At 39.2% G+C, this 25,561-nt stretch overlaps 1 protein-coding gene across 1 annotated transcript in view; it reads left to right on the top strand.

Annotated features, from left to right (window-relative positions):
• Positions 1-1,663: 1,663 nt before the first annotated feature.
• zgc:56622 (uncharacterized protein LOC326033 homolog) overlaps positions 1,664-25,561 on the top strand; it is a 43,193-nt gene continuing 19,295 nt past the window's right edge. The window contains exons 1-6 of the mRNA XM_039763461.1: positions 1,664-1,795; positions 9,271-9,441; positions 9,588-9,704; positions 12,540-12,617; positions 20,534-20,650; positions 25,366-25,478. Of these exons, the coding sequence (XP_039619395.1) occupies positions 1,718-1,795; positions 9,271-9,441; positions 9,588-9,704; positions 12,540-12,617; positions 20,534-20,650; positions 25,366-25,478 (674 nt within the window). The 5' untranslated portion in view covers positions 1,664-1,717. The remainder of the gene's footprint in view (positions 1,796-9,270; positions 9,442-9,587; positions 9,705-12,539; positions 12,618-20,533; positions 20,651-25,365; positions 25,479-25,561) is intronic.

Genomic DNA, 25,561 nt, shown 5'->3' with positions numbered 1-25,561 from the left:
ACATGATGTGATGTGACTGCACTGATGTAGTTAGACCACTGGTTCTCAACCTGTGAGGCGGCCCCCCCTAGGGGGAAACGAAGTAACAAAAAGGGGGGCGCGAAGATGTGAAAAAAGAAAATAAGAATCAAAAATATGAAAAAAATATCTGTTGAAACCAAAACAAATTAACTTAAACTACATTCTGATACTAGAGCAATAAATATAGAGTTAGATAAATGTCGATAAATGTTAAGTAGGTATAATAAAATATGCATCTACATTTCAAAAAAAATGTTAGGGGGGGCGCGATTAAAACTGTTATGAAAACTCGGGTCGCAAATACTTAAAGGTTGAGAAACACTGAGTTAGACACTATATAACATTTAACACAAATATTCTCAGTAAATCAGTGTGGGTTTTCTGCCAGGTACCCAGGTTTAAGTGGCAGGTTTAAACCAGACCTGTATGAGGGTGTGAGTAGACCCTGTGATGGACTGCTGACCTGTCCAGAGGTGTCTCTTACCTATTTGGTTCTGGCCCTAACAACCCTCAATCACCTAAAGATATTTTGAGAATGCTAAAACACAAGTCAAAAAAGAGTTTTGAAGAATAAATTTGAATAACTAAACTGGCACCTCCCTGAAAATTATGAGATGTCCGCTCAATCTAACGTTCAAACATTCTTTAATTTAACTAAGATGATTTTCTTAGCATTTTAATGTTATCTTTGACCTAGATTGCTTACTTTGATGGTGATAGCTCCAACCTCTTCTACCAGGCTAATACAAATGAAAGGAGCTATACAAAAAATAGAAAAAAAGTATAAGGCCAGCTAAAGAGGAGAATGGATAGAGATTGAGGTTCATAAATACACCCCATAATAGTCACAATTCGTTCTGCAAAAATATCTCCAAGGTGCACTTTGTTGTGACCAAACCTGCAGGCCACAGTTGGTCACCCCTGGCTACCAAGTAAAAGAAAAAGGTCACACTTGGGCAGAGAAGGAAAAACAAAACAATGGCCAGTGGTCAGCCCAGAAATATCCAAGCGTCTGTAAACGCAGAACAGGAGAAACGTGTCTGAAAATGATGAAATCAGAATTAAACGTAGAAAGGCATTTGGAATGTGCAGATCCTGAGACTCAAGTGGAGTGACATTCTTCAATGTCAGTGTGACCAAGAAGGGTTCATCATTAAAACAGATGAACTGACCATTAAAAGATAAGTTGAAGAGTAAACAGAAGGGATATCTTACACTTTTACACTTTAATAAGATCTGATTTATGGTTTTTAGGAAAAATATTATTTAGTTGTGTGTTAAGGGCAAATCAAATCAAAATCATTAATCAGAGCACTTAAAGTGTGGAAATGCTAGCCGGTTATATACACCCCTCCTCACATAGAATAAATACATGCCATTACACACAAGCAACACAACACTTGCAAGGGTCTCAAAATCTAATAAGGGAAATATTTCAAGTTTGTATTGCAATGTCTAAGGTTGATACGGTAGACACTGGCTTTAGTGTTTGGTTGCAAGCATTAAGAAACATTCACTTCTTTTGTAGATCAGAAAAAGCTCCTGCCAGAATAATAGTAGAGTTTATCCAATTAATCATTACCTGGAACTCCCAGGCACAGAGGGCAAAGGCAATCTACTTATCTAAGCCATGCCTTGCAGGACCCATAGTAGTGTGTTTCCGTAAACTCAAGACTGAGTGCAGCATTGGAAGGCCATGGCAAGTGTCCCCGAAACTTCTGTTAGACTCAACAGTGGCTACCACATGCCACTCCTTGGCTTTGGCACATGGCAGGTATTTCATTGATTATGTTTTAAACAAAAAAAAAAATGTTCTTTTCCATAAAGGCGGTTATTGTATCTCTGCTGTGAATGAAAGGATTTTTTTTATGAAGATTAATATAGGGCAGACAGTGTACCTTACAATTATAGTTTTTAACAAAAACACCCTGTTAGGACTGTCAGGACATTCATAGATCATTTAAACACTAAGACAGTTTTGCCAGTGTGTAAAATTTTTAACTATTTAATTCATTATTAAACTCTTTAGTTTTACTGTACTTTCTTTAGCTTTACTGTACTTTTACTCTATAGTTATGTAATAAATCAATTCTTGTTCAAATCATTAACATCAAAATGGTATCAAATAATTATACTATGTATAATTATGTACAAATAGTCCTGTTATTATTGCTAAAGAGTGGCGTAGTGGATGGAGATGACACCTTATAGCTACTGGGTTCTGGGGTTTGCTGTTTGTGGTGTTTACATGTTCTTTCTGTTTTTAGGTAAGTTTACATCTCCACATCCAAAGGATATGTTAGGAAGACCAATATGTCAACTCTAAAACAGCCCATGGGTCTGTCCATGAGCGTGACGCCTCATCAAGGGAAGGGAAGGCCTGACTGGGCCCAGGTTGATCCTGATTGGCCATAAACCCAGCCAATTAGTTCATTATATATGAAATTTTCTGTTAAATTTTGTAATTGATTGGATATTGGTTATTTTATCTTTCCTTCGGTTTCAAAGTGGTATGTCAAATCCCATCGATTTACTGAATTTTCAATAAATAAATGGGACGGCATTACGGTGCATGTGTAACCTGATTGGTAGAAGTCATTAGACAATTAAAAGAACCTTAAGTTGCTTAATTGAGTATTTTCGACAAAAATCAAGCTATAGTTTCTTTTTTTGAGAGATTATTTCTGACGTGGCAAAACAAACAGAGATATCAAGGTTTTTCAAAAAGCCTCATTTAGCTATATGGAATAAATATCCAGGATGCAGAATACACAGTCGTTTGTACAGCAAAAATTGTCATCTCTTTTGAAGGTGCTTGACAAGTACCCTGCAGACACTTTTCCTAATGTTAATGCTTTGTTGCAAGTAATGGTCAACTTGCAGTGCTGAGAGAAGTTTTTTTGGATCAAAACATGTTTGCGATCATCAATGTCATCAGTAGTGCTGGGGGGTATACCGGTTCATACCGAAAATCGTTTTTATTTTTGTTATGATATGGATTTTTCTTATAACGCAACACCGGTTTAAATTGCCTAAACAACGTTTGGAACGTGGCGCAGGGCAAAGTGGGGCCCTTTTTCACTGCTACACCACTAAATAGGTAGTGGTAGTGTAGGTATTGCACGGTAAAAATGGACAGAGAACATTCAAAAACTGAGGCAGTAGCTGACGATAAAGTTGAACATGATGACACTGAAGAACTTTTGCCGAAAAAAGGGAGTCACGTCCGTTGCCTCGAGATACTTTGGTTTTAAATGGTCGGATGTAGACCATTATGTTCAAATGTGTAAATACTGTTTCTATACTACTGGATAATACTGCAAACCAAGGTGTACTTGTTTTATTTGTTTTCAATACAGTGTAATGTACTGCGTAATAGTGTGACGACATATTGACTTTATTGTCGACATTTCCACTTTAATCTCAACGCTTATGATGAGAATAAAGTCGACATTTCCACTTTATTCTCGCTGTTTATGTCAAGATTATTGTCGACATGTTGAATTTATTCTTGTAATTTGTCATTTACGTAGAACATCGTAAACTAAACTTTATCGTAAAATGAATATTTAATTTACTAGATTTTCTCAAACCTCGTCATAAGTTATATAACAAATTAAATGCTTTGTGTTAAGTGTTCCACGAGCCATGTTAAATCGTTATGTGCTTCTTAAACTGACTTTCTCTTGTACGGATGAGGCGCAGGCAGCGATCGCTGCATAGAATACATTCACTTCATGATATTCCTGCTCTCTGAACATTTAGAATGCTAAGATAAGTACTTGATTTAAGTTTAAGTTTTTGCAAACTTTGTTCAATAAAAAGGTTCTATATTTTGACTGCATCTGTCATGCAGTGTGATTCCTTCTCTTCATTAGTGCCACCCCCTTAAAAACTATCATTTTATGGGACCATGCAAACCTGTATTAATATTTGTGTGCACATTAAAATTGTTTTTTGTACAATGTACAATGCTCATGCCAGTGGAATAGGTTATTCTTAGCCAGTCTACTACCGTAATTGCAGTGGAAAATGTGGTTAACATCCACTCATGCATGGGAAACAAATACTGTCAAATACCGTGAAACTGGGATAATTTAGAAAAATACCGTGATATAGAATTTTGGTCGTACCACCCACCCCTAGCCATCAGTTTATCTCAGCAACTTGACTATCTTATCATTTGAACACAATCTTGCTGAAAATCTAGATCACGACGAAATTATCGACCAGTTCAACCTAAAGCCCAACTCCCGCGTCTGGCATAAAACTTTACAGGACAGGTAGTGACTGATTTAGTGTGTGTGTATGTGTGTGTTTCACAGTAATGTTTGATTGCCTTGATAATTTTTGCTCAACTTTTGCATGGTCCTAAAAATTCAGTTATGTGAATGTAACCCAGTATGAACCGATGTATTTTTTGGAAAAGTACCTTTACTGTATATATCCTACTAAAAACTAGAACACCCATTTCACACAAGCCCACCCTAAAATCTGTTCCTGGCTATGCCCTCGCTACGGTTGATTCCCAGTGTTGTGCATGAACTAGTTCAAAAGAGCACATTCATTGAACAAGCTCATTTTTCTAAGAACTTAACGTAACATATTTACAAGTGAAGAACTTGAACGTGAGCTAGTTCAGTTTTATGTGACATTCTGGATCTGCTTTAGGTTCAGATTAAACATTTTGCCTTACCCTGTAATGAAGGGGTGGAGCCAAATCCAAATGCAGTATTTGGATAAGCACAAATAGTGGATTTCTACGAATATTTATTTTGTACAAATTTTTTGCCATTTATTTGTATTCGGAAAAAACTTAAAATCAAATAGACAATGTCTGTGTCACCCCCGTTTTCACAAGCACGCAGTGACGCTCCACTTTCATTGGACATGCAATATGTGATGCGAATTTTGACCTACACACTGGTTCCACAGTCACCATTTATGTCACATGGATGGAAATAGAGCGGAAATTTATATGTATGCTTGCATCTACTGTGTTTAACTTCGTTTTTTAACTGGGAGGATATTAGCATATATGGTTATACGTGTTTGTTGCTGGGTAACTCAGTAAAGTGTATTTAAATAAAAAATACTTATTGTATTTTATTGAAGAACACTGTAATAGCCTAATATAAGGCATGCAAAACTGAAAAAAGTAAACTTGAGGGTCAATTATTCTCACTCCTTAAAAAATGCAAAATGAACTGAACATGAACTAGCTCAAAATTGAAATGGTGACTTCTGGACGTGAATTTATTCATTTTAATTTGTGTGAAGTGAACTTTGAGCTAGTTCTTGTGAGGTGTGAACTTGCACAACACTGTTGGGTCCTGCCTTGCACCTGATTTTGTCCGGTTTCTGTCTTCTGCGACCCTAAACTTGTATAAATGTGCCCTGTGTATTATTTAATCATTTACTCAAATTGGATTAATTTAAAGTTGCCACTTAAGTTATTGTACATGTCTTTGAGATAAAGGATAATCATAGGACTTTGTACGTACAGTATTTGTATAATAAAGCCGTTCTAGACACTCCTAAAATTGTAGTCAATAAATGATTGCCTTCTCCAAGGGTTGTTTTTCAACAGGAGTGGAAAGCACACAAAAGACAAAACATGGCATTGTATGTGAGATAATAAGTATTGTCAATATGATGGTGGGCAGTCAATATTGACCCTGTGATTGCATTTATTTTCTTGTCGTTTCTTTCATTCTGTTCCAGCATCTTTCTGTAATACAGCCTCCCACAAGTTATTCTGACTAACAGTTCCATTTTTATGATGTCCAGTTGACTCCAGCATGCATGAGCATGAGATACTGTAACATTAAGCATTGCCTCTGAATGCCTAGATTGCACCGTAACCCTCGACTGCCCTTTTTTCTACAATTTTGAAGTCTGAAATATGGCCAGAGAACTTTGAAGTCATTATTTCACTCAACAGAGTTAAATCGAATGTAGGATGGCAGGTATCTACTGAAAAATTGAAATAACAAAATGGGGCAACGTTCCTAGCTGAGGTAGCCTTGGAGTTGACATTTTCTTCCCGTGTGTCCATGTGGGTCTCCCCTTGAAACGCTTTTTCCTTCCGTCACTGCAAACATAAGAAGTAACGTTAATTGACTAAGTTACAGTATGTGTGTGAGTGTGCAGGCACCCTAATCTTGTGTAAAGCAGAGAGCACAAACATTATTGATCTACTGAGAGCAAAAATAAAAGAAAAATACTGAGGCGCTCAAGAGAAAGAAAGAACTGTAGCATGACAACTAGAGAAATGTGGCGATCTGTGTGTCACTCGGCCCGAATGGCGTTCTAATTCTAAGGGATTTCAGAACTCTGGAACTATTTCCACTAAAAGCCTTTCCTTTGTCACTGTTTGGTATTGTAGCCTGTTATGATTTGTTTTTTTGTTAATTTTCCAGATTGTTCTTGGGCTCCCTGTCACTGTTTTTTTTTTCCTAGTACTTGAAATTATGCTGATTTCAGTGCAGTGTGGGTTTTTTTTTTTTTTTGCTAAACAGCTTTTTATGTCGTTTTATTATTATATTTTCTTTTTTTCACAATGTCATGTTGAAATTTACTGGGTGCCACCATTTTGTGTTCCCATTTTCCTGCTGGGATTGAGATTCCCGGACGTTGTGGCATGTACAGTCTTTACCATGACATTATTTATGATAGGGTGCTTCTTGCCATTTGCAACTTCTAAGATTTTGGATTCAAAGCTAAAACACTTTTGTTTTTTGTTTCCTAGAAGATCTTGATGTTTTCTGACTTACTAATATTTTGACGCAGAATTGTTGATTACATTTGGGGATTTGTCGCATGTTTGTCTGTTACATCACCCCGTTTGTCTGTTTTTATTTTGATCTCCCGATTCATCTCTCTCTTCTCCCAAAAAACAAAACTGCTGCAATCTTACACTTCCACATCAAGATGTCGGACAATTCCAAAACTTTCAATTGCAAGAATTAATCTCTGCCCTGGGTGGGGGCTTTGTAATGTAGCTTCAGTTCTCCGCTACATTGTGAAGGTTCTCCTGTGACGTTGCACAGGTCCATATACCAGGATTACTGGTGACTATACATTGGCCTGGAATTTGTGAGTGCGGATGAGACCTACAGTGGTCTGATGCTCATTCTGTATTGTTTCCTGCCTTATGCCCGATGGTGCTGGGATAGGCTCTGCCCCACCCTAGTACTAACTTGGTCAAAGCTTGTCCAAAATGGATGGGTGGATGGATTAATGGAAATTCTATACTTAATTCACTAGACATTGGTGTACAATATAGTACGGGGTCAGCAACCTACGGCACGTGTGCCAAGCGTTGCACATGGAACGATTTTCAATGGCACTCTGATTGAATTAAAATATATTTTAATTACAGTGCAAATGTTCACGCCCTCACTTATATTTTGCGCTTGTGACTCACATGTAAAGGGAAGCCATGTGTTCAGTGCAGGCTGTGGTATGTTATAACAAACCTCTTGTTATTATATTTTAACTAGCTGTGTAAGCCTGTGCTGTAAAATGCTCTGGCTCCTAGAATCTATTGAAATCATCAGAAAAATAAATTGAAAAGCAGAGTCGGCAGTTTCATTTTGTGGATGTGCTCGCCCCCCTTTGTCTATCAGCGGCTAAGCGGCTTTCTCTCTCGTTTGTCTTTCCTTGGCAGTTTCACTTTCTTTCAGCTTCATGCTGTAGCCTCGTACTTCTTTTTGCTTCTGACTCGTTAACTTGGGACCACCTTGCCAGCTCTTTGAGCTCCGGGCCGGACAGACATACACACTTCCACATGTAGACGTTCATATACAAGATTATAGCGCATGCGTTCGCGCTCCACATCCCCACTTACGTTTTGCGTATGCAACTCACATGTAAATGGAAACCATGTGTTCAGTGCAGGCCGTGTTACATTAAATTGTGTGCGTTATGCTGTGAAAGTGTCATGTATTGTATGTCAAGTGTACGAAGACATTATCAGACTAAACATCAGTCCAAGTTTAAGAACTCTGATGAGAAAAGTGAAGCTATAAAAAGGGCTGTTTCTGGCTTTAAGAAAGAAACTGCTTATTTTAGTCAAATAATTGGAACCAAACATAAAGCCACCAAATGTAGTTAAAAAAAAAAAAATGACAAAACATTCTTTTCACATATGATCCTATGTATTTTAAAATTTGAATGACCAATACTTTAAGGTCCGGTTATAATGGGCTTCAAAAGTATATAATATAATAATATATATATTTGAAGCTCATTGTAACCGGACTAATTTTGTTACTATATATAACAAAATTAGTAGAATTATGTCGGCACGCGGAATAACATAGTTACTTAGGTTCGGCACGACACCGCTGAAAGGTTCTTCTTCATTTCTTTAATGTGAAGAACGTGGTCTTTATGTTAGATGCATCACAGCTCAAACGCTCGGCACTTCTATTTAATATTTATGAAACTACAATTTGGGAGGCATTGGCCACCCCACATTCTCTTTCAGCTGGGAACTTTAATTTAAAAAAAATAACAAAAGAAGGTCATGTTCTTCTTGATGCATTTATTTGAGTCAGGGTTATGCAGCACTAGAGCCTATAATGACAGAGAGAGGTGCAATGGAAGAACCAGCCATAGATATGATGCCTGCGTCCACCCGGTGAAACTGCCTTAACAGTATCTGCTTGGACTTCAGCAGGAATTCCACATGAACAAGTATTCACACCACGAGGCTCAGAAGGTCAGGTTTGACCTTATCACCATATTCCACAAAAACTGCATGCCATGCAAGTTCCCACCGATCCTGTCAGCTTTCCTTTTAGTTCCGAAATGAAAACAAGAAGGTAAAAGCAATTCAGTCTAACACAACGTGTAGTGTGGGCAGCATAGTGGCACAGTTTTATCGCTGTTCCCAAAAAGAAGGAGACCGGGGTTTGAATATTGGGTTCTCTCTGTGTGGAATTTGCATGTCTCCCCAAGTCTGGGTGGGTTTCTTCCAGGTACATAAATTTCCTTTCACAATCCAGCAAGTTAGGTGGATTGGCATTTCTAAATTGGGCCTAGTGTGTGGTTGGTGTGTGTGTGTGTTCACCCTGAGATTGACTGTCACCTTATCTAGGGTTTGTTTCTGCCTTGCTCCGTATGGTAGCTGGGATATGCTCCTGCGCCCCCATGACCCTGTTCAGGACTAATTGGTTTAGAAAACGACTGACGGACAATGTGTAGTGTGTGCAGTGCACAGATGAACCTTTTTGATTGCAGATCACTCAACCGGATGTGGTTCAAAGTTCAGTGGAAGCAGCCATTGCCGCTGGTTACAGACATATAGACACAGCTTTCAGCTATGAGAATGAGAAGAACATTGGGGCAGCCATAAGATCCCAAATCCAGAAAGGAATCATCAAGCGAGAGGACATGTTTATAGTTAGCAAGGTAAGAAATAAAATGAGTACGGTTGATTTGTTGTTAAAGGGGTTAAGTAGTGTTTCGGTTGTGAGAAATAAAGTTGGCAAAAGTTTTCTGTAAGACTCTCTACAATGTCACGATGTGTCAGACATTTCATGTTGTGCTGTTTTCAGTTATGGGTTACCTACATGGCTCCAGAAGATGTCCCCCTGTGCCTAAATAAAACACTGAGTGACCTGCAGCTTGACTGCGTGGATTTGTATCTCATTCATTTCCCGTTTGCTTTGCAAGTAAGTGGAATTATTATCTACACTCTATATAAATAATAGAGATGATACAAAATATTTTTTAAATTTCAGAATTCACAGTCTATTACTCCTCCCTTCTGTACCTGAATGTGCTGAGTCCGGCTGAACTGCCCTGAACTGGATTATACAACTTTAGACTGTTATGAAATCTGTAATTGTCTAAACCTCTCTGGTCTGGTGGAGGACCCTAAGTTTCATCAGCAACAATCCATAGATGGGTCACTAGTGCACACTCACTGACACTCTACCAATTTAGAGTTACCAAATAACCCAAAATACACATCTGATGGGACGTTTGAAGCAACAGACAAAAATCCACACAGACACCAAGAGAAATGTCCCATACAGAATGTTCCCAGGCTTCTGCAGCTGTGTGGCAACGCTGTGCCACCATTGTACCACCATTACTGAGTACTTATGAACTCATGCTGACTTAATATTCAGACACTACCAACCCCACTGGTGTATAGATGTTTTGACATCATGACTGAGCTCCAGGTATGTTGACTAGACCATCTCAACATAATAATCATTTTGTTTTTTAAGCTGTCCCATTGTAATGCCATATAGGCAGAATGGTGGGGCAGTGGTTAGGATTTCTTCTTCATGCAATAAATTACTGATTTTGAAACCAAGCTGGTCACTATCGGTGTAATGTTAACACATTCACCCATTTCTGTGTAGGGTTTACACCTACAATAGTTTTTTTTCCCACCTAAATTTTAAAAATTGCATGATAGGTTGATTTGGTTTGTGTGTTCACATATAGACTGGCACCAACCTAGGACTTCTTCTCACCTTGCCTCCAATACTATGAAGACAGGCTTTGACTCTCCATCAATCCATCCATTATCCAACCCGCTATAACCTAACTACAGGGTCACGGGAGTCTGCTGGAGCCAACCCCAGCCAACACAGGGTGCAAGGCAGGAAACAAACCCCGGGCAGGGCACCAGCCCACCGCAGGGCGCACACACACACACACACACATTAGGGACAATTTAGCATCACCAATGCACCTAACCTGCATGTCTTTGGACTGTGGGAGGAAACCGGAGCACCCGGAGGTAATTCAGTGGATTCATTTGGCTCTCTATCTTCACCAGACTCCAAAGCTTTGATGCACATAAATGTCCACACATGCTGTACCTACATGCCACATAGTTGGCATCCTGCTCTCAAGGTCATAGCAGTGTGAAGTATACATTTTGTCAAAGAGGCATCAATATTAGTCTGATTAGCCCTTATAGGCCTAAAATCTAATGCACATCCCTTTTTTAACCACAATAAAGTGAGTTTTACCTTTCTCCCATGATGCTTAGCCAATTGTCACAAGCATTGATTTTCTTATCCCAGCAATGGAATCCTTAGATTCCTTTAGTTGATTACCTTTACTAGTGTTTAACCAAACTCTTACTTTTGGTTATGCCTTTGTTCTACACATTATACTTTCTAAAAAGCAGACAGATGTGAATAAACTCGGTCACACATGTGCTGTGTCTTCATGAATTTTCCTCTTGGCCCTCAGGGTCTCCTCCTATAGCCCCAAAGAAATGTCATTTAAGTTACCTGGTGATTCCAAATTGGCTGTATATGATAGTGAGCGAGTGGTCCTGGTGATGGAATTACTGTATGCCCTGTCCTTGGCTACTCTAGCGCTGCCTGGGATAAGCTCTGGCAACAATTGCAGTGATGTATACATAAATAGAGTAAATAAATAAGAGGAGCACAAGACAAATAAATAAACAGATAAATAATACATTCATACATACATACATAAAAATTGTACCATATTGTACAATTACACATAAACCAGCTGGTGGGTACAGTACACAGTGCAGGCAAATAGGATCGGATTATTGGGAGTTCAGTGACCTTATGGCTGTGGAGAAGAAGCTGTCCCTGAAGCAGTTGGAGTGAGTGGTGAGGGCCTGGTAGCACTTTCCAGAAGGTAGAAGTGACAACAGCAAGTGAGCTGAGTGCATGTCATCTGGATGAGTAAAGGGTATGAAGCTGTGGAAGATCAGCCCCTGTGATTTGTAGAAGTTGTACGGACAATCCTTTGAAGGAGTTTGCAGTCTTGACTAGTGGGATTACCAAACTACACTGTGATGCCTCCGGTCAGGATACTTGCAACAGTACAGTGGTAAAAGTTCACTAATGTTTTGGTTCCTGCCACAAAGCTCTTCAACCTCATCAGAAAAAAAGAGCATTTGCCGAACCTTTCTGAGCATACAGGTGGTGTTGACAGACCACATAAGGCAGTCGTTCATCTGGGCACAGAGGAACCTGAAGCTACTAACTGTCTGGACAGGGGAGGTGTTGATGTGGAGTGAAGCATTTTCTTTCTAAGTCAATAATGATCTCCTTTGTTTTGTCGACATTCAGGGAGAGATTGTTGTTATGGCACCATAGAATCAAGTGTTTTACATCCATCCTGCAGGCAGGCTCATATTTATCACTGATATGGCCTACCACCCTGGTGTCATCAGTGTCAGCTGATTCATGTAATTAATGAAAACCAGCTAATTCCATTTTAGGGTCTTACACAGCCTAAGCCTACCCCGGCAGCATCGGAAGCATGGCAGGATTCACTCACTGGACTCACTCAGATTTGACAATATAATAATGGGCCTCTCTTTGAAGATGCAAGATATTACACAGGGAGAATGTCCAGACTTCACATAGAATTGTATATTGTACAGCTCTAATAAATATATACAGTTACCATTAATTAGATATGTGCATCACCAGTGGTGTGGCATACAATGTGCTTTAAGTATTATTGATTATAAAGTCTTTTATCTCTCATTTCAGCGAAAAGGCAATGAACTCTTTCCAAAGGAAGACGGCAAAATGCTAACTTTAGACATTGATTATGTTGAAACCTGGAAGGTAATTTTAATGTACTTATTGCTGCTCTGTGTTTGTTTTCCGTTTTAGTTTTTAGGATGAAGGCTTTTAATGATCTTCTTGAACTTCCTTTCACATGAGTTTACTTTGCACATCAGAAGACTGGCTACTCTTAAGTGGGCTAAATAAACCTTAGTTCATTCTCAACTCGATGGCCCTTAACAGAAATGTGACTAGTTTAGACACAATAGCTGTGTTAGTGGGCCTTGGCAGTAGTGTTGTGTCAGAAGTACTATGTTGTACAACACTATGCTTGTGTCGTATATAGGGCTTGAAGAGCGTATCAGCACATCGCACTCTGACCTCAAAGGGGACACCCTCATTCTCTGTAATATTGCATGTATTTCACCATAATGTGGGAGATCCACCTTTCCCCGGGCCTGACTCTTCTTCAAAGAATATATATACTATCACACTCAACAATCCAAGGAGGACAAAGCACCCCCAGCTCAAATTTGTATCTATTTTATACCGCATCACGAGGAGTTATATGAGTATGAAAGATTAGTTAATACTGCGTGTTTTCGTCTCTCCACTTTGCTTCTACTGACTACCATAAAATGCATAAACAGGCAAGCCCAATCTATTCCTTCTCAGCACTCACTGGGGAAAAAGGGCACGGCTACAGTAATATTATCACTACAGTATCATTATCTACACATAAAAAAACGTGGATCGGCTAATTGGATTTTTTCTCTACCCTTACAAAATTTCAATGAAATTTATTAAAAAAAAAACAAAAAAAAACTTGATAGCGTTTCTGTTTCCTGTCTTGGTCTCCGCCCCTTCTTCAATCATACATCCATCCCATTGGTTTGTGGTGCTGTTCACATGGCTCATCAGTGCTTCTGCTGCTTCCTTCATTTGCATAAGGCCCCATTTCAGCACAGGGAAAACCATGTACATTAGCATAATATTAATAAATATCGACAAAGAAAAAATGCAATAGCAAATGAAAAAACGCAGGACTTCTAATTTTCTTTTTTCTATAATATTGCCAAATTTTAGTCAAAGCATTTTTGAGATTTTTGGGTGTTTAGTTTTTCTTTATCCCCGAATATTCATATATTGAAATGTCCTGTCTTAGTGGGTACCTACTGCTCTAGATGTACCATCCTGCTAAATTTCAACTTTTTAACTTAACAGGAAATAGTGTTTCTGCTAATGAGTTAGTGAGCAAGTCAGTCAGTCAAGTTTGCGTTATATATAGAGAGATACCGTATACCTACTGTGATGTAGGTGGACAAGAACCCTTTAGTTTTGAACAGATCAAGTCATTATAGTTTAAAAACTATTGTTTTGGATGTTGAAAAATGAAACTCATCCATCTAACCTGCTTATGCAGAACTTAACCTGGCTGAAACCAACCACAGAGGGGGCTCCAGACTATCACACTACACACTCACTAACACAACGTTAATTTAGAGTTGCCAGCTAACATGAGATACACCTTCAGGGGTCACTTTTTTTAAAAGCCAAATCCAATCTGCTCACGCAACTATAAAACAGCACAGAAAAAGTGGCTAGAAAATAAACCTTGAGTTTGTAACCTATACCCATTTACAGTTAAGAAGAAGAAGTGACAAGTATCAGTACAGCCGTTTATTGACTTGTACTGAATTCAAAACATTGTATCAAATTATAATAAACAACATATATAAAGCTACTAGGCTGACCCGCCTTTTAAGGTGACCGACTTTTAAGCTGACAACTTCTTAAGGCAATTCAATATGTAGATCAATTTGATATTTTATACAAACTCATTAATTTGGTTATATTGCATTTGAGCGGTATTACTTTAATACTCATAGTTTATTTTTGTGATGAAATGTAAACTTTTTTTCTATATTGAGGTCGCCCTTTTGAACCCCCCTGATATTTACTACGCAGTGAGGCATTTGTACTCCATCAACATTAATTATTTCCAGAGACATAATTTTGTCTATTTTTCCAGCGCATCGCGCACAAAAGCAAGGGAACGATGGGAGCACCAGAACTCTGCTCACATCATGTCGCTTCGTACCGCAAGCTGCAAGTAGTGAGTCTGTGATAAGCGGAATACCGCTACGCTTTCCACTCACGGGACGGAAGGACAATCCCGACCGCTTTTATATAGTAAGAAAGAAGAAGAAGATATCGCACAGTCTGGAGTAGAAAATCATCTTTTACCTGGAAAAACGAAACAACAAATCCCATCGTACATTGCAAAATGGACGGGGCGTGTGTGAAACTCCGCGCCTGCATAGCACTCACGGGACGGAAGGACAGTCCCGACCGCTTTTATATAGAAGGACGCAACAAGTCTTGGACGTTGATGACTGTTCCACATCTGCCTTCATGTAATAGAATGACGACTACAAAATTGAAGGTCTGCTCTGACTGTATATTTAAAGCACAAAAACAACTTACCAAGTTTTAGGGTGCAGCACCAGTGTGGGGTCCAGCTAGGCGTAAGTCCGTCCACTTTTTTCATTGGCCTACCCTGTTTTGTAGCTAAGCTTTTTCATTTTCTTTTTTCAAATGAAAATTAGCCTATACTGCATACATGCATTTTAATACATATCTCGTTTGATTAAAATAGAAATTAATTATAGGCGTACATATCAAAATCACTAAAAGAGTGGATTTAACTCTTAAAATATTTGGGAAGTGTATGTGTGGATGGCAATTTTACAGCGTACACCTAGTTAACAAGGTCTAGGAAATAAAACTAACTTTAAATTTTAACATTCACTACCACTTAAAACATGTGACATTAACAGGAGGATATCGACTAGCAACTTACCGAATGTACTGGTTAGGGTAGGTCACATTAGGTGCAAACCTGAATGGGGCAAGATAATCATGAACAATGTCTCGACAAAAAACAAAAAAAAATAAATAAAAAGTTTAGGTTTTATTATAAAAAGGATACAACTAGCAACCGCAAAATGTTCTGCAGTCTGATATTGGCAATTCCCCAGTGGCATGTAAAATCCCCTGTGCTAGCTCTGCTAACGTTAGTGATGGCATTGCTACCAACACTACTACACAGTGTGCTTGAAAATCTACAGCCCCTCTGCCGCCCAATCGCAAAGAGTCAGGCAGTCATGAAATTGCCTGATATTCACAAGCCACAAACTCAATCGGTGCTAAAGTCTTTAACTTCTGTAATAGCCAGTAAGGTGCAGACTGTATGGTATCACACATGGGCATCTGAGGATCGTCTTTCAGGTTCAAGTAAGCTATGTGATACTCCACTGGGGCAAGATGAGGCACCACTGTTAACAATACCATATCAATTTTTTTCTAGGACACAGAGAAGATGCCCTTTGGCACCTAGTCCCCCGCCCACTATACCTGAAGTCCCACCTCTTCCGGTCAGGACCATATAAAACCGAGAGGTCCCAGAAGATGGTGTCTCACTCTCAGGAAAGCGGTCTTGCATGACAAAGCTGCCTGATGCAGACCCACTTGAGAGAGCCAAATTGGTAGATAAGATGAACAGGCACTTAGTAAGCACCCATTTCTGTTCAATTTTTTGGACTATTGCAGTATATAGGATGGCCCAGTTGGCACCCCACCTTGTTTTGGGTCTCTTTTTTGCCTCCTACAAAAGATATGAAATGATGCGACTTTGGAATTTTGGTGATAACCTAATTGAGGATTGAATAATTTGTAGATCGGAAACGCACACATCAGGCACGTATACACATATTACAAAAGATGGCAAAAAATGGTAATCTGTCTGTTTGCTGTTAAACAATGCTACTGGTTAAATTTATAATGGATATTATTTGACCATTTGTGCCTTGCGATGGGTTGGTATGTCATATGTATCATCGAAAGATACTGTAGGCAGCCAGTTTATGTTTCACCATTCGTAGGTGGACTTAAATTAACATTAAGAAAAATAATTCAAACTAGATGTGCAAAAAATGATTTGTTGATATTGCTGCACTTCTATTTTTTTAAATGAATATATATTTAACAGTAATAAAAATAACACTGACCCACCCTTCCTGCCACCACTACTGCCAAGTTCGAGAACCTTACGTGCATACAATACTTTTTTGTCTGTTGATGGTATTTTACCTGTCACTTGTTAATCCAAGATATGCAAGTAAGAATATTGTTGAGAATATAACCAGGGAAAAACCAATGCTTTATCCAAAATAAACTTAAACATGCTGGCGTGAATTATCCACCTGTACAACACCCTAAACGTGTATTTGTCATGGAGAAAAATTCTCTTAAAAGGAGATGGCAAAGCAGGAAAACATCTTCATTACCCAGCAATGTAACAAAGAGACTGGCTCAATGTACAAGTGCATTTCTTATCATCTATGCCTAATATTCTCCTCCTTCTAGTTCTTCCCACCATTACCTAATGTTCCAGCCCACTAATGTCCATCATCTGACTTGAACTTGCCAACATTACTCCTTACCCTTTGCAGATATCTGAGACTTGTTTATCGATCAATTCCCACCATTAAGTTGGAATCGGAAGGACCCACACAAGAGATACTGGGCAGCTCAAATAAATGGTTTCTTGTTGCCAAAGTATCCCTCAAGGCTGCTTTATAGACAGATGCATCTCTGAGACAATGGTGCTAAGTTTTTTTTTTTTTATAGAATACACTTTCTATAGCTTGTCATCACCTCATGCTAGTGTCTCAATAAGCAGACAGGGGCCAAGCCGCTAGACGTAAAGGCAAGTGGCCTTGAGCTGATAAGCACAGACAGTTTTCTAGCTGTTTAGGAGAAATGAAAATACAAGCACAAGCCTTTACTAATGAACTCTTAAATAACCTAACGCTAGCTAATACAACATGTTTTACTTTAACTTGATGAAATAGTTTTGATACATAAGAAAGCATTGTTACATAGATTTAAACTTTATATATATTTTCTAAAGCAATGGCCTGTTCCGCTCTCTCAGAGTACACAGTGTCCTTGACTTTTCATTATCTCACTGAAGTTTTAAATCTAGCAAGCCAAACAGTCTGATCGCAAGTAAAAACCACCAACAGTCTTTATGATGACAAATAAATGGTGGCTTTTGAGTTACTTTAAAAATAAAAATATAAGCATAAGCTTTTTAATAATTGCAAAGAGCACATTGATCCGTAAATATAAATTCTCTATTGTAACCACAGGGGGCGCCAGAGAGCCCCAAATCACAGACACAGTAAAGCACCACACATTGATAGGGTAAAATAAAAGATTTTTATTTCTTTCCCAGGCACTTCTTCATAATCCTCCCAATAACAAGCCACAATTATACAATAAATGAACACAAATCACACAATTCTCCCTCCATCTCCCCCTCCAGTTGAGTGTTGCCCGACTCTGACTCGACCATGTGTGGCAGTGGGCTTCCTTTTATGCTGGACCAGAAAATGCTGCTGGGGCCATGTCACATCTTCCAGGAAGCACATCCGGGCCATAATGAAAGTAGTGATGTCCACCCACAACAGCACCCTCTATTGATCCCAAGGGGCCCCTACAGGGTTGCACTTCTGGACTCCATCTCCCTAGCATCCCTGCAGGTGTTCCAACTGGGTTTTCATACAAGGACCACTGCCACCTATTCCATGGGAGACGGACCACTCCCAAGTTTTGGCTTCCACTGCTCAATCCATTATTTTATACTGGCTGGGCACAGTTATCTTTTTGCCTAGCCGGCCAATCCATCCATTGTTCTTCTTGGGCCTCCCATCCAGGTAATAACCCATGCTTCTTCTTGACCGGGATGCCCATTCTTATCCATCCATCCATCCATTTTCCAACCCATTCAATCCAAACACAGGGTCAGGGGTCCCACACCATATATACTGTAACATACACTCACTGGTCACTTTATTAGGTACACCATGCTAGTCCCTTTTGCCTTCAGAAATGCCATAGTTCTTTGTGTCATAGATTCACCATGACGCTGGAAACATTTCTCAGGGATTTTGGTCCATACTGGTTAGATAGCATCACATAGTTGCTACAGATTTGTCAACTGCACATCCATGATTCGAATCTCCCATTCCACCCAGACTTCAGTGAGTCATCCTAACAACGTCTACATGCCTAAATGCATTGAGTTGCTGTCATGTAATTGGCTGATTAGATATTTGTGTTAACAAGCAGTGGAACAGGCGTACTTAACAAAGTGACCGGTGAGTGTATGCTGATAATCGTAATGCTGTAATACTCCTCCATTATAACCCAAAGTTTTTCCAGTACTCAAAACTTGTCATTTTTACAATTCGCCTTCCAGTCTGCCTTAACTGTAATAGACTGGTGTTTATTTTTTGCATGGCATTGATTTAAACGTGTACTGTTTGAACATGAATGCAAATTTTTTTGATTATGTCATGTTGCATGTCTTTCCCATCTACCTGCTTTGAAGAATTTTCCAAACCCTTATAATTGTCAGCTCAGGCAAAACAACTTCCGCAAAATGCCCGACCTCAATCATTCCACATCTTATCTTATTCCTCTGTACTTTTCTATCTGCCCATCTTTGACATCTTTAAGATTTTTTTTCTTTTCCTCTGCTTATAAACACAAACCCTCCCGCCATACATTACAAATCAATTTACATATTCTTGCCTTTCTCTGTGCTGGTCATGTCTCTTTTTTCTGTATTATTTATTTCTGGCTTTTCAGGGGTTATCAGGCATCCACACTAGAGGTGTGCACTAAGCGGAGATGATACATGATGGTAAAATCAAAGTAATATGAACATATGTGAACATTAATTCCAATTAACATAAAGTCAACAACAACATTTATTTATAAAGCCCATTTTTATACATTTTGTGCTTTACAAAATGAAGAAAGAAAAGTTTATCCATCTATCCATTATCCAACCTGCTATATCCTAACTACAGGGTCATGGGGGTCTGCTGGAGCCAATCCAAGCTAACACAGGGCGCAAGGCAGGAAACAAACCCTGGGCAGGGCACCAGCCCACCACAAAAGAAAAGTTTATATGAAACAAAAATAAGATTAGACAACACTAAGTAACAAAGAATAAAGTAACCTAGAAAATTCTATCCTGGTCTCCTCTGACCAAAACATTTTTTTTTTCCTTTAAATCACAAAAGATTCACACTCAAGATTTTTCTGCAAACTGCACATATGCCTTCACATGGCAATTTTTCAACCATGGCTTCTTTTGTACCGCCCAACCATACAGACCAGTGTTATGAAGAACTCTTTATATGGTTGGCTGGTGCACCTTTACTCCAGTTGCAGTTATTGAAGTGGTTATTGGGGTCTTTATAGCTCCTCTCATAATTCTATTTGTTTTCACAGAGAGTTTTGAGGGACATCCTTGGTGGTTTGACGTTGCTTCCTCTTCCTGATATTGAACCAACAGTGCCCACTGGGACATTCAACCATTTTTGATATTGTTTTGTGCCTTTTTCCTAATTTAGGCATTTGTTTTATTTTATCTCTAACTTCTTAGGAGTGCTCTTTAGTCTTCATTACCACAGCTTTTTTAGATTTACGATATGAATACTGATCTTTACACTGTGGGGTTTTTATCCAGAAAATGTGACGATTATGATTCACTGGTTAAAGCAAATTGCAAGGCAACTGTGTGCTAATTAGGCAACTGTGCAAACACAGAGGTTCAGTGACACAGAGACTGAATACTCACACAAACAGCAAGTTTCCTTTTTAGTTTTCTTAAGACTTTTTCTAACATAAAACAATCTCACATTAAAAAATAATTTTAAGATCCAGTACTTTAAAACAAAAATACCACAAAGATCAGGATTTCAGTACAGTGCTTATTATTCAGTAAAATCAGAAACTTGCTCTGAGCTCTTTTGCAATGCATTGTAAAACTTAAATTTCTATAGCAAGTGTTTAATGATGCAACCCCATCTCATACCCATTGTTTCTTTCCATAGGCAATGGAATCTTTGGTGTCTAAAGGTCTGGCAAAAAGCATTGGTGTGTCAAATTTCAACATTTCTCAGCTGAAAAGATTGCTTGCTTCTGCCAAGATACCACCAGCTGTGAATGAGGTACTGTAGTAAATTGCACATTACATTTAAAACAAATGTCAAGGAATAAAACTCTATAAAAAAGATCCTTCTTGACAACTAGCAATTAAAGAGCTAGCTAGAACATATTTATGTTTACATCTTACTACATGAAAGTAGAAATAGAAATAGTGTTTGACTCTTTTTTTTTATTGTCCTGATATACTTATGCTTTACTTTTGAATATTTCCCAGATTTGCCTGCATTCTCTAAATCATTTTGCATATTAAAATCTTCTGTAAGCTTTTGTGACTAATTATAACCTTTCACATTATCAATATTTAGCTATAAACTGTTTTGTATAACAAAGCACAGTCAGCAGGGCCGTTTGAAGGAATTTGGAGGCCCCAAGCAAAATGGACATGGAGGCCCCCGCACGCACGCACGCACGCACGCACGCACGCACGCACGCACGCACGCACGCACGCACGCACGCACGCACGCACGCACGCAAAGGAACCACAGCATAGCCATACAGTTTAAATTCACTCACACTTTATATAAATAAAAAAGGTTTACAGTGCAAATACTGCTGTTGCATATACTGTGCATAAATAAAAAAATGTTTAGAGTGCAAATACTGCTGTTGCATATAAAGTGCATAAAATTTGAACATTTTCAACAATTGAACATTTGCAAAAAACACCACTGTACCATAAAATCAAATATACATTAAAAAAGTGCACAATAACTAAATCCAACATACTTAAAAACACACACACACATACATACTCACATTAACATTTTTCAGTTCTCTCAAACATGTGCAAATTATCTAAAACTGCTGTTTGCGAGCCTTGTTTTCTGCAAAGGCAATCACAATGTCCTCCATGTCCAAAGACTGGCGAACATCCCGCTCAATTGACATAAGTGCCAGTCCTGTGAGCCTTTCTTGGCCCACCGTGGACCTCATGTAATTTTCTCTTCTTTCTTTTTTGGCTTCCTGAAGCATAATTCCGCTTCATGACTGCCGAGGAAGTTTTGTATTTTGCCGGCAGCAGAGATCGCGTGGTTGGCTGGCTGCTGTCAGCGAGGGGGGCCCCCTTGAGGGGGATCCCGATAACAGTGTCATTGCACTTTACTGCATTCACTATCAATGGGGCGCTCACACAGTTTGTTGCTGCATTTTATTCTTAACCAGTCGTTGTCTTGGGGCCCCAGGCCAGCTCGGGGCCCCAAGCAATTGCTTGGTTTGCCTGCCTTGTCGTGACGGGCCTGACAGTCAGTCTCCTATATCCAAAATGTAATTTTTACTAAACATACTGTATATGACAATTAGAAATCAGAACACATTTGCAAATAAATGTATTTAAAGATGGTCTTGCTAATCATTACTTTCATAGTCAACCTGGTCTTCTGACATTTACCTTTGCTGTTTTAATATAGCCTGCATATTAGCAGTGGGCAGTATTGCAAACAACTTCTTTCACAGTATAATTAGAAATTATGAGGGTTTCGGTAGATACCAATAGAAGTATCAGTATATACTTTTCTGAGTGAGACATATTTTTTTAACAAATAATAAATGTATTAACGATTAATGATGCCTCCTTATCTTCTGAAATGATTTTCAATGCTCTTACTCAAATGGATTTGACAGGAGGCATTCACCTCTGCAGCTTGAACTGACAAAAGTGCAGGTTCTCACTCCCTGACTCGAAAACACAGCCTTTTCTAATTCCTTTCTTTGTGTTTCGCATCACCGCCCTTAAACATACATACATCCATCCATCCATCCAGCCATCCATTATCCAACCCGGTATATCCTAACTACAGGGTCACGGGGGTCTGCTGGAGCCAATTCCAGCCAACACAGGGCACAAGGCAGGAAACAAACCCCGGGCAGGGCGCGCACACACACACTCGCACACCAAGCATACACTAGGGACAATTTGGAATTGCCAATACACCTAATCTTCATGTCTTTGGACGGTGGGAGGAAACCGGAGCACCCGGAGGAAACCCACACGGACACGGGCAGAACATGCAAACTCCACGCAGGGAGAACCTTAGGCAGCAGCGCTACACACTGTGCCACCCATACATACATACATACATAGTTAAATCTCTTTAACCTAAAGCAGTGGCACCTAGTGGCCAGAGCCAGTATTGACTCATCAGTCAGGTTGAGCTGGGCAATATTTGTAAAGGTGTAGACTCAACAATTACACACAGACTGCACATACAAAGACCATAGCTGCCTCTAACATGTTTGCTGAACTAGGCAAAGCTACAAATGGCACCATTATGTGACCATTTCTATGAGTTTCATAAATGCAAAACTATTGCAAATTTACCCTTTGACATTGTATTACCTCAACAACATTTTGTTTGTAACCTGGTAATTTAAATGGATTATTCACTGGTTTACATATTCACATTCATTCTGACTCCACTCCTTCCTGAACGATCGGGGCAGTGAGCGCAGTTATGCCGTCACTATATCGAGCCGTAGCGGTGAAGAACTGGTTGAGTTAGAAGGCGAAGCTCTCGATTTACCTGTTGATCTATTTGCCTGCTCTCACCTATGGTCATGAGCTTTGGGTAATGATCTAAAGAATGAGATTGCAGGTACAGTGGCCAAAATGAGCTTTCTGTGCAGGGTGGCTGGGCTCTTTCTTAGAGACAATGTGAGAAGTAGAGTGGCGTTGCTGAGCCTCCGCATTGAGAGGAGCCAACTTAGGTGGTTCAGGTATCTGATGGATGCCTACTGGACTCCTCCCTATGGAGGATTTATGGGCACAACCAACTGGTAGGAGACCCTGGGGAAGATGTAGGACTTGCTGGGAGAAATATATGTCCCTGATGGCTTGGGAATGGCTTCGGATCCCACAGAATGAGTTGGCAAGTGTGGCTGGGGAAAAAGACGTATGGGCCTCACTGCTCAGACTGTTGCACATGTGACCCGGCTTCAGATAAGCAGTAGAAAATGAGTGAATGAAGGAACATTTATGTATGCATTTTATGAGGACTATAGATATATATTTGTGTTGCTGAGTTGTTCCTTCTGGCACCCTATGCTTGCTAGGATACACTCCAGCTTCACCACAACCCTGCCCAAGATTAAACGGGTTTAGAAAATGGATTGACGGATGGATGAATTTCACAGTAAATGATGCCAATGACACTATCATTTTACTACAAATACTGTATAACAAAAATGAATGTAAATTTAACTTAGCAGTTCAGAATTAAGCATATTTTACGGACAAAGTGTACATTTATATACAATAGATATAACAATAAAAATAGACTAGTTGCCTGACAGTGGTTTCATTTTACAATCCAAATACCATTCTCAAAAAGTAAACAATAATAATAGTATGCTTAATTAAAGATTTTGTCTTGCATTCATCTTTGAGAACCTGGACAGGAGACCGGAAGCAGTTGCCAGGTCTACTTTAAAATAAATCCCACTGCCTCACTTAGTGGGAGTCAGAGTTCAGATGCAGTGACCCAAACCAACTGCTAATCACCAGTAACCCAAGTTATTTAATAAGCCCAGTCGCACATCATCTGAAAAAGGTACTGTAGGTGTCCATTGAGACAGACCAGGGTGGTGGGCAACACCGGTCCTGGAGGGCCGCAGTGGCTGCAGGTTTTCGTTCCAACCCAGTTGCTTAATTAGAAACCAATCCTTGTCGCTCTCAGACCTTATTTAATTTTATGGCTTGTAAGCCTGCAATGTTAAGCTCATAGATCATATATCATAGATTTTTTTCCTTTCCAAGGATATCATCCAAATGATTTGAAGCCTAAAATGGATCACTTTCAGTCTGTCACATTTTTCTTTTAAGTGTTTTATCATTCCAAATAGAGCATGATGAATTCACACAGGTGAAAATGCAAACAAGCAGGATGGAAATCTGCTGGCTCCTTTGTCATTTGTACCTTATTGCTAATAAGGAGCCATTAAAACAGTCAATGCGACCATTTTAAGACTAAAATGAACAGTTAATACTGTACTACTAAAATGAAGCATCAAAATGTCACTTCAGCAATAAGTGCTTCATCAGCAATAATTGACTTCTCATTAAGAAACTGAGTTGGAAGAAAAACCTGCAGCCACTGCGGCCCTCCACGACCGACGCTGCCTACCCAGGATTGAGACGGTCAGCGTCTGCACCAAACCTTCTCGCACGTTTCTGATCAATTATCACAGTTGTCCCTCGTGCAACAGAGAGAAAGTTGAGCCTTTGTTCAACAGTAATCCAGTAGACCCCAAAGGACAACTTGATGGATATTCTCAGACTTAACTGAGCAACCTTGAGGAGCAGCCAGTAGCTGTTTAAACTTGGAGCTAACACATCCATATATTACAAAGAGGACACATCAAATACAGTGTCAGACCCACCTTCTGCATGGTATAGTTGAGCTCTCATTTTCTTGACAGCAACTTATGGCCACCACACTTTTGATGGTTTTCTGCGGATGGGCATCGTTGTAACTTTGACCTGAGCTCTGTTTTGAATGCAAATTGTTACCTTCTGTGTTGAAACCCTTCCAGTCCAATCAATAAAGCAAATAGTGTTGCAAAGAAGTAAGCTGGAACAGTTTGCAAATAAAACTTGATTTAATCTTACCTATACTGTATATTTAAAGCAGGTGATTTATGGGGATTAGTGTTTTGTTGATGATTCTTTTACTATTTTTCTGCTGATGTGTAGACCTTCTTGTTCTTTTTTTATCGTTTTAAGGTTGAGTTGCATCCCTATTTAGTCCAGAGTGACCTAGAGAAGTTTTGTAAATCTATGAATATTATGCTGACAGCTTTCTGCCCACTTGGATCACCAAACAGACCCCAGGAATAGTAGGTATTTACTATTTTTGTTACCTTGCACTACAGTAGTGCTACCCTGTTTAACTCTTGCTTCAATTCTTTTTATTTAAATG

Source organism: Polypterus senegalus, chromosome 9 (assembly GCF_016835505.1).
Source record: "Polypterus senegalus isolate Bchr_013 chromosome 9, ASM1683550v1, whole genome shotgun sequence".
NCBI lineage: Eukaryota > Metazoa > Chordata > Cladistia > Polypteriformes > Polypteridae > Polypterus > Polypterus senegalus.
Note: the sequence above shows the minus strand (reverse complement) of the source record. Positions and strands in the feature narration are given on the sequence as shown.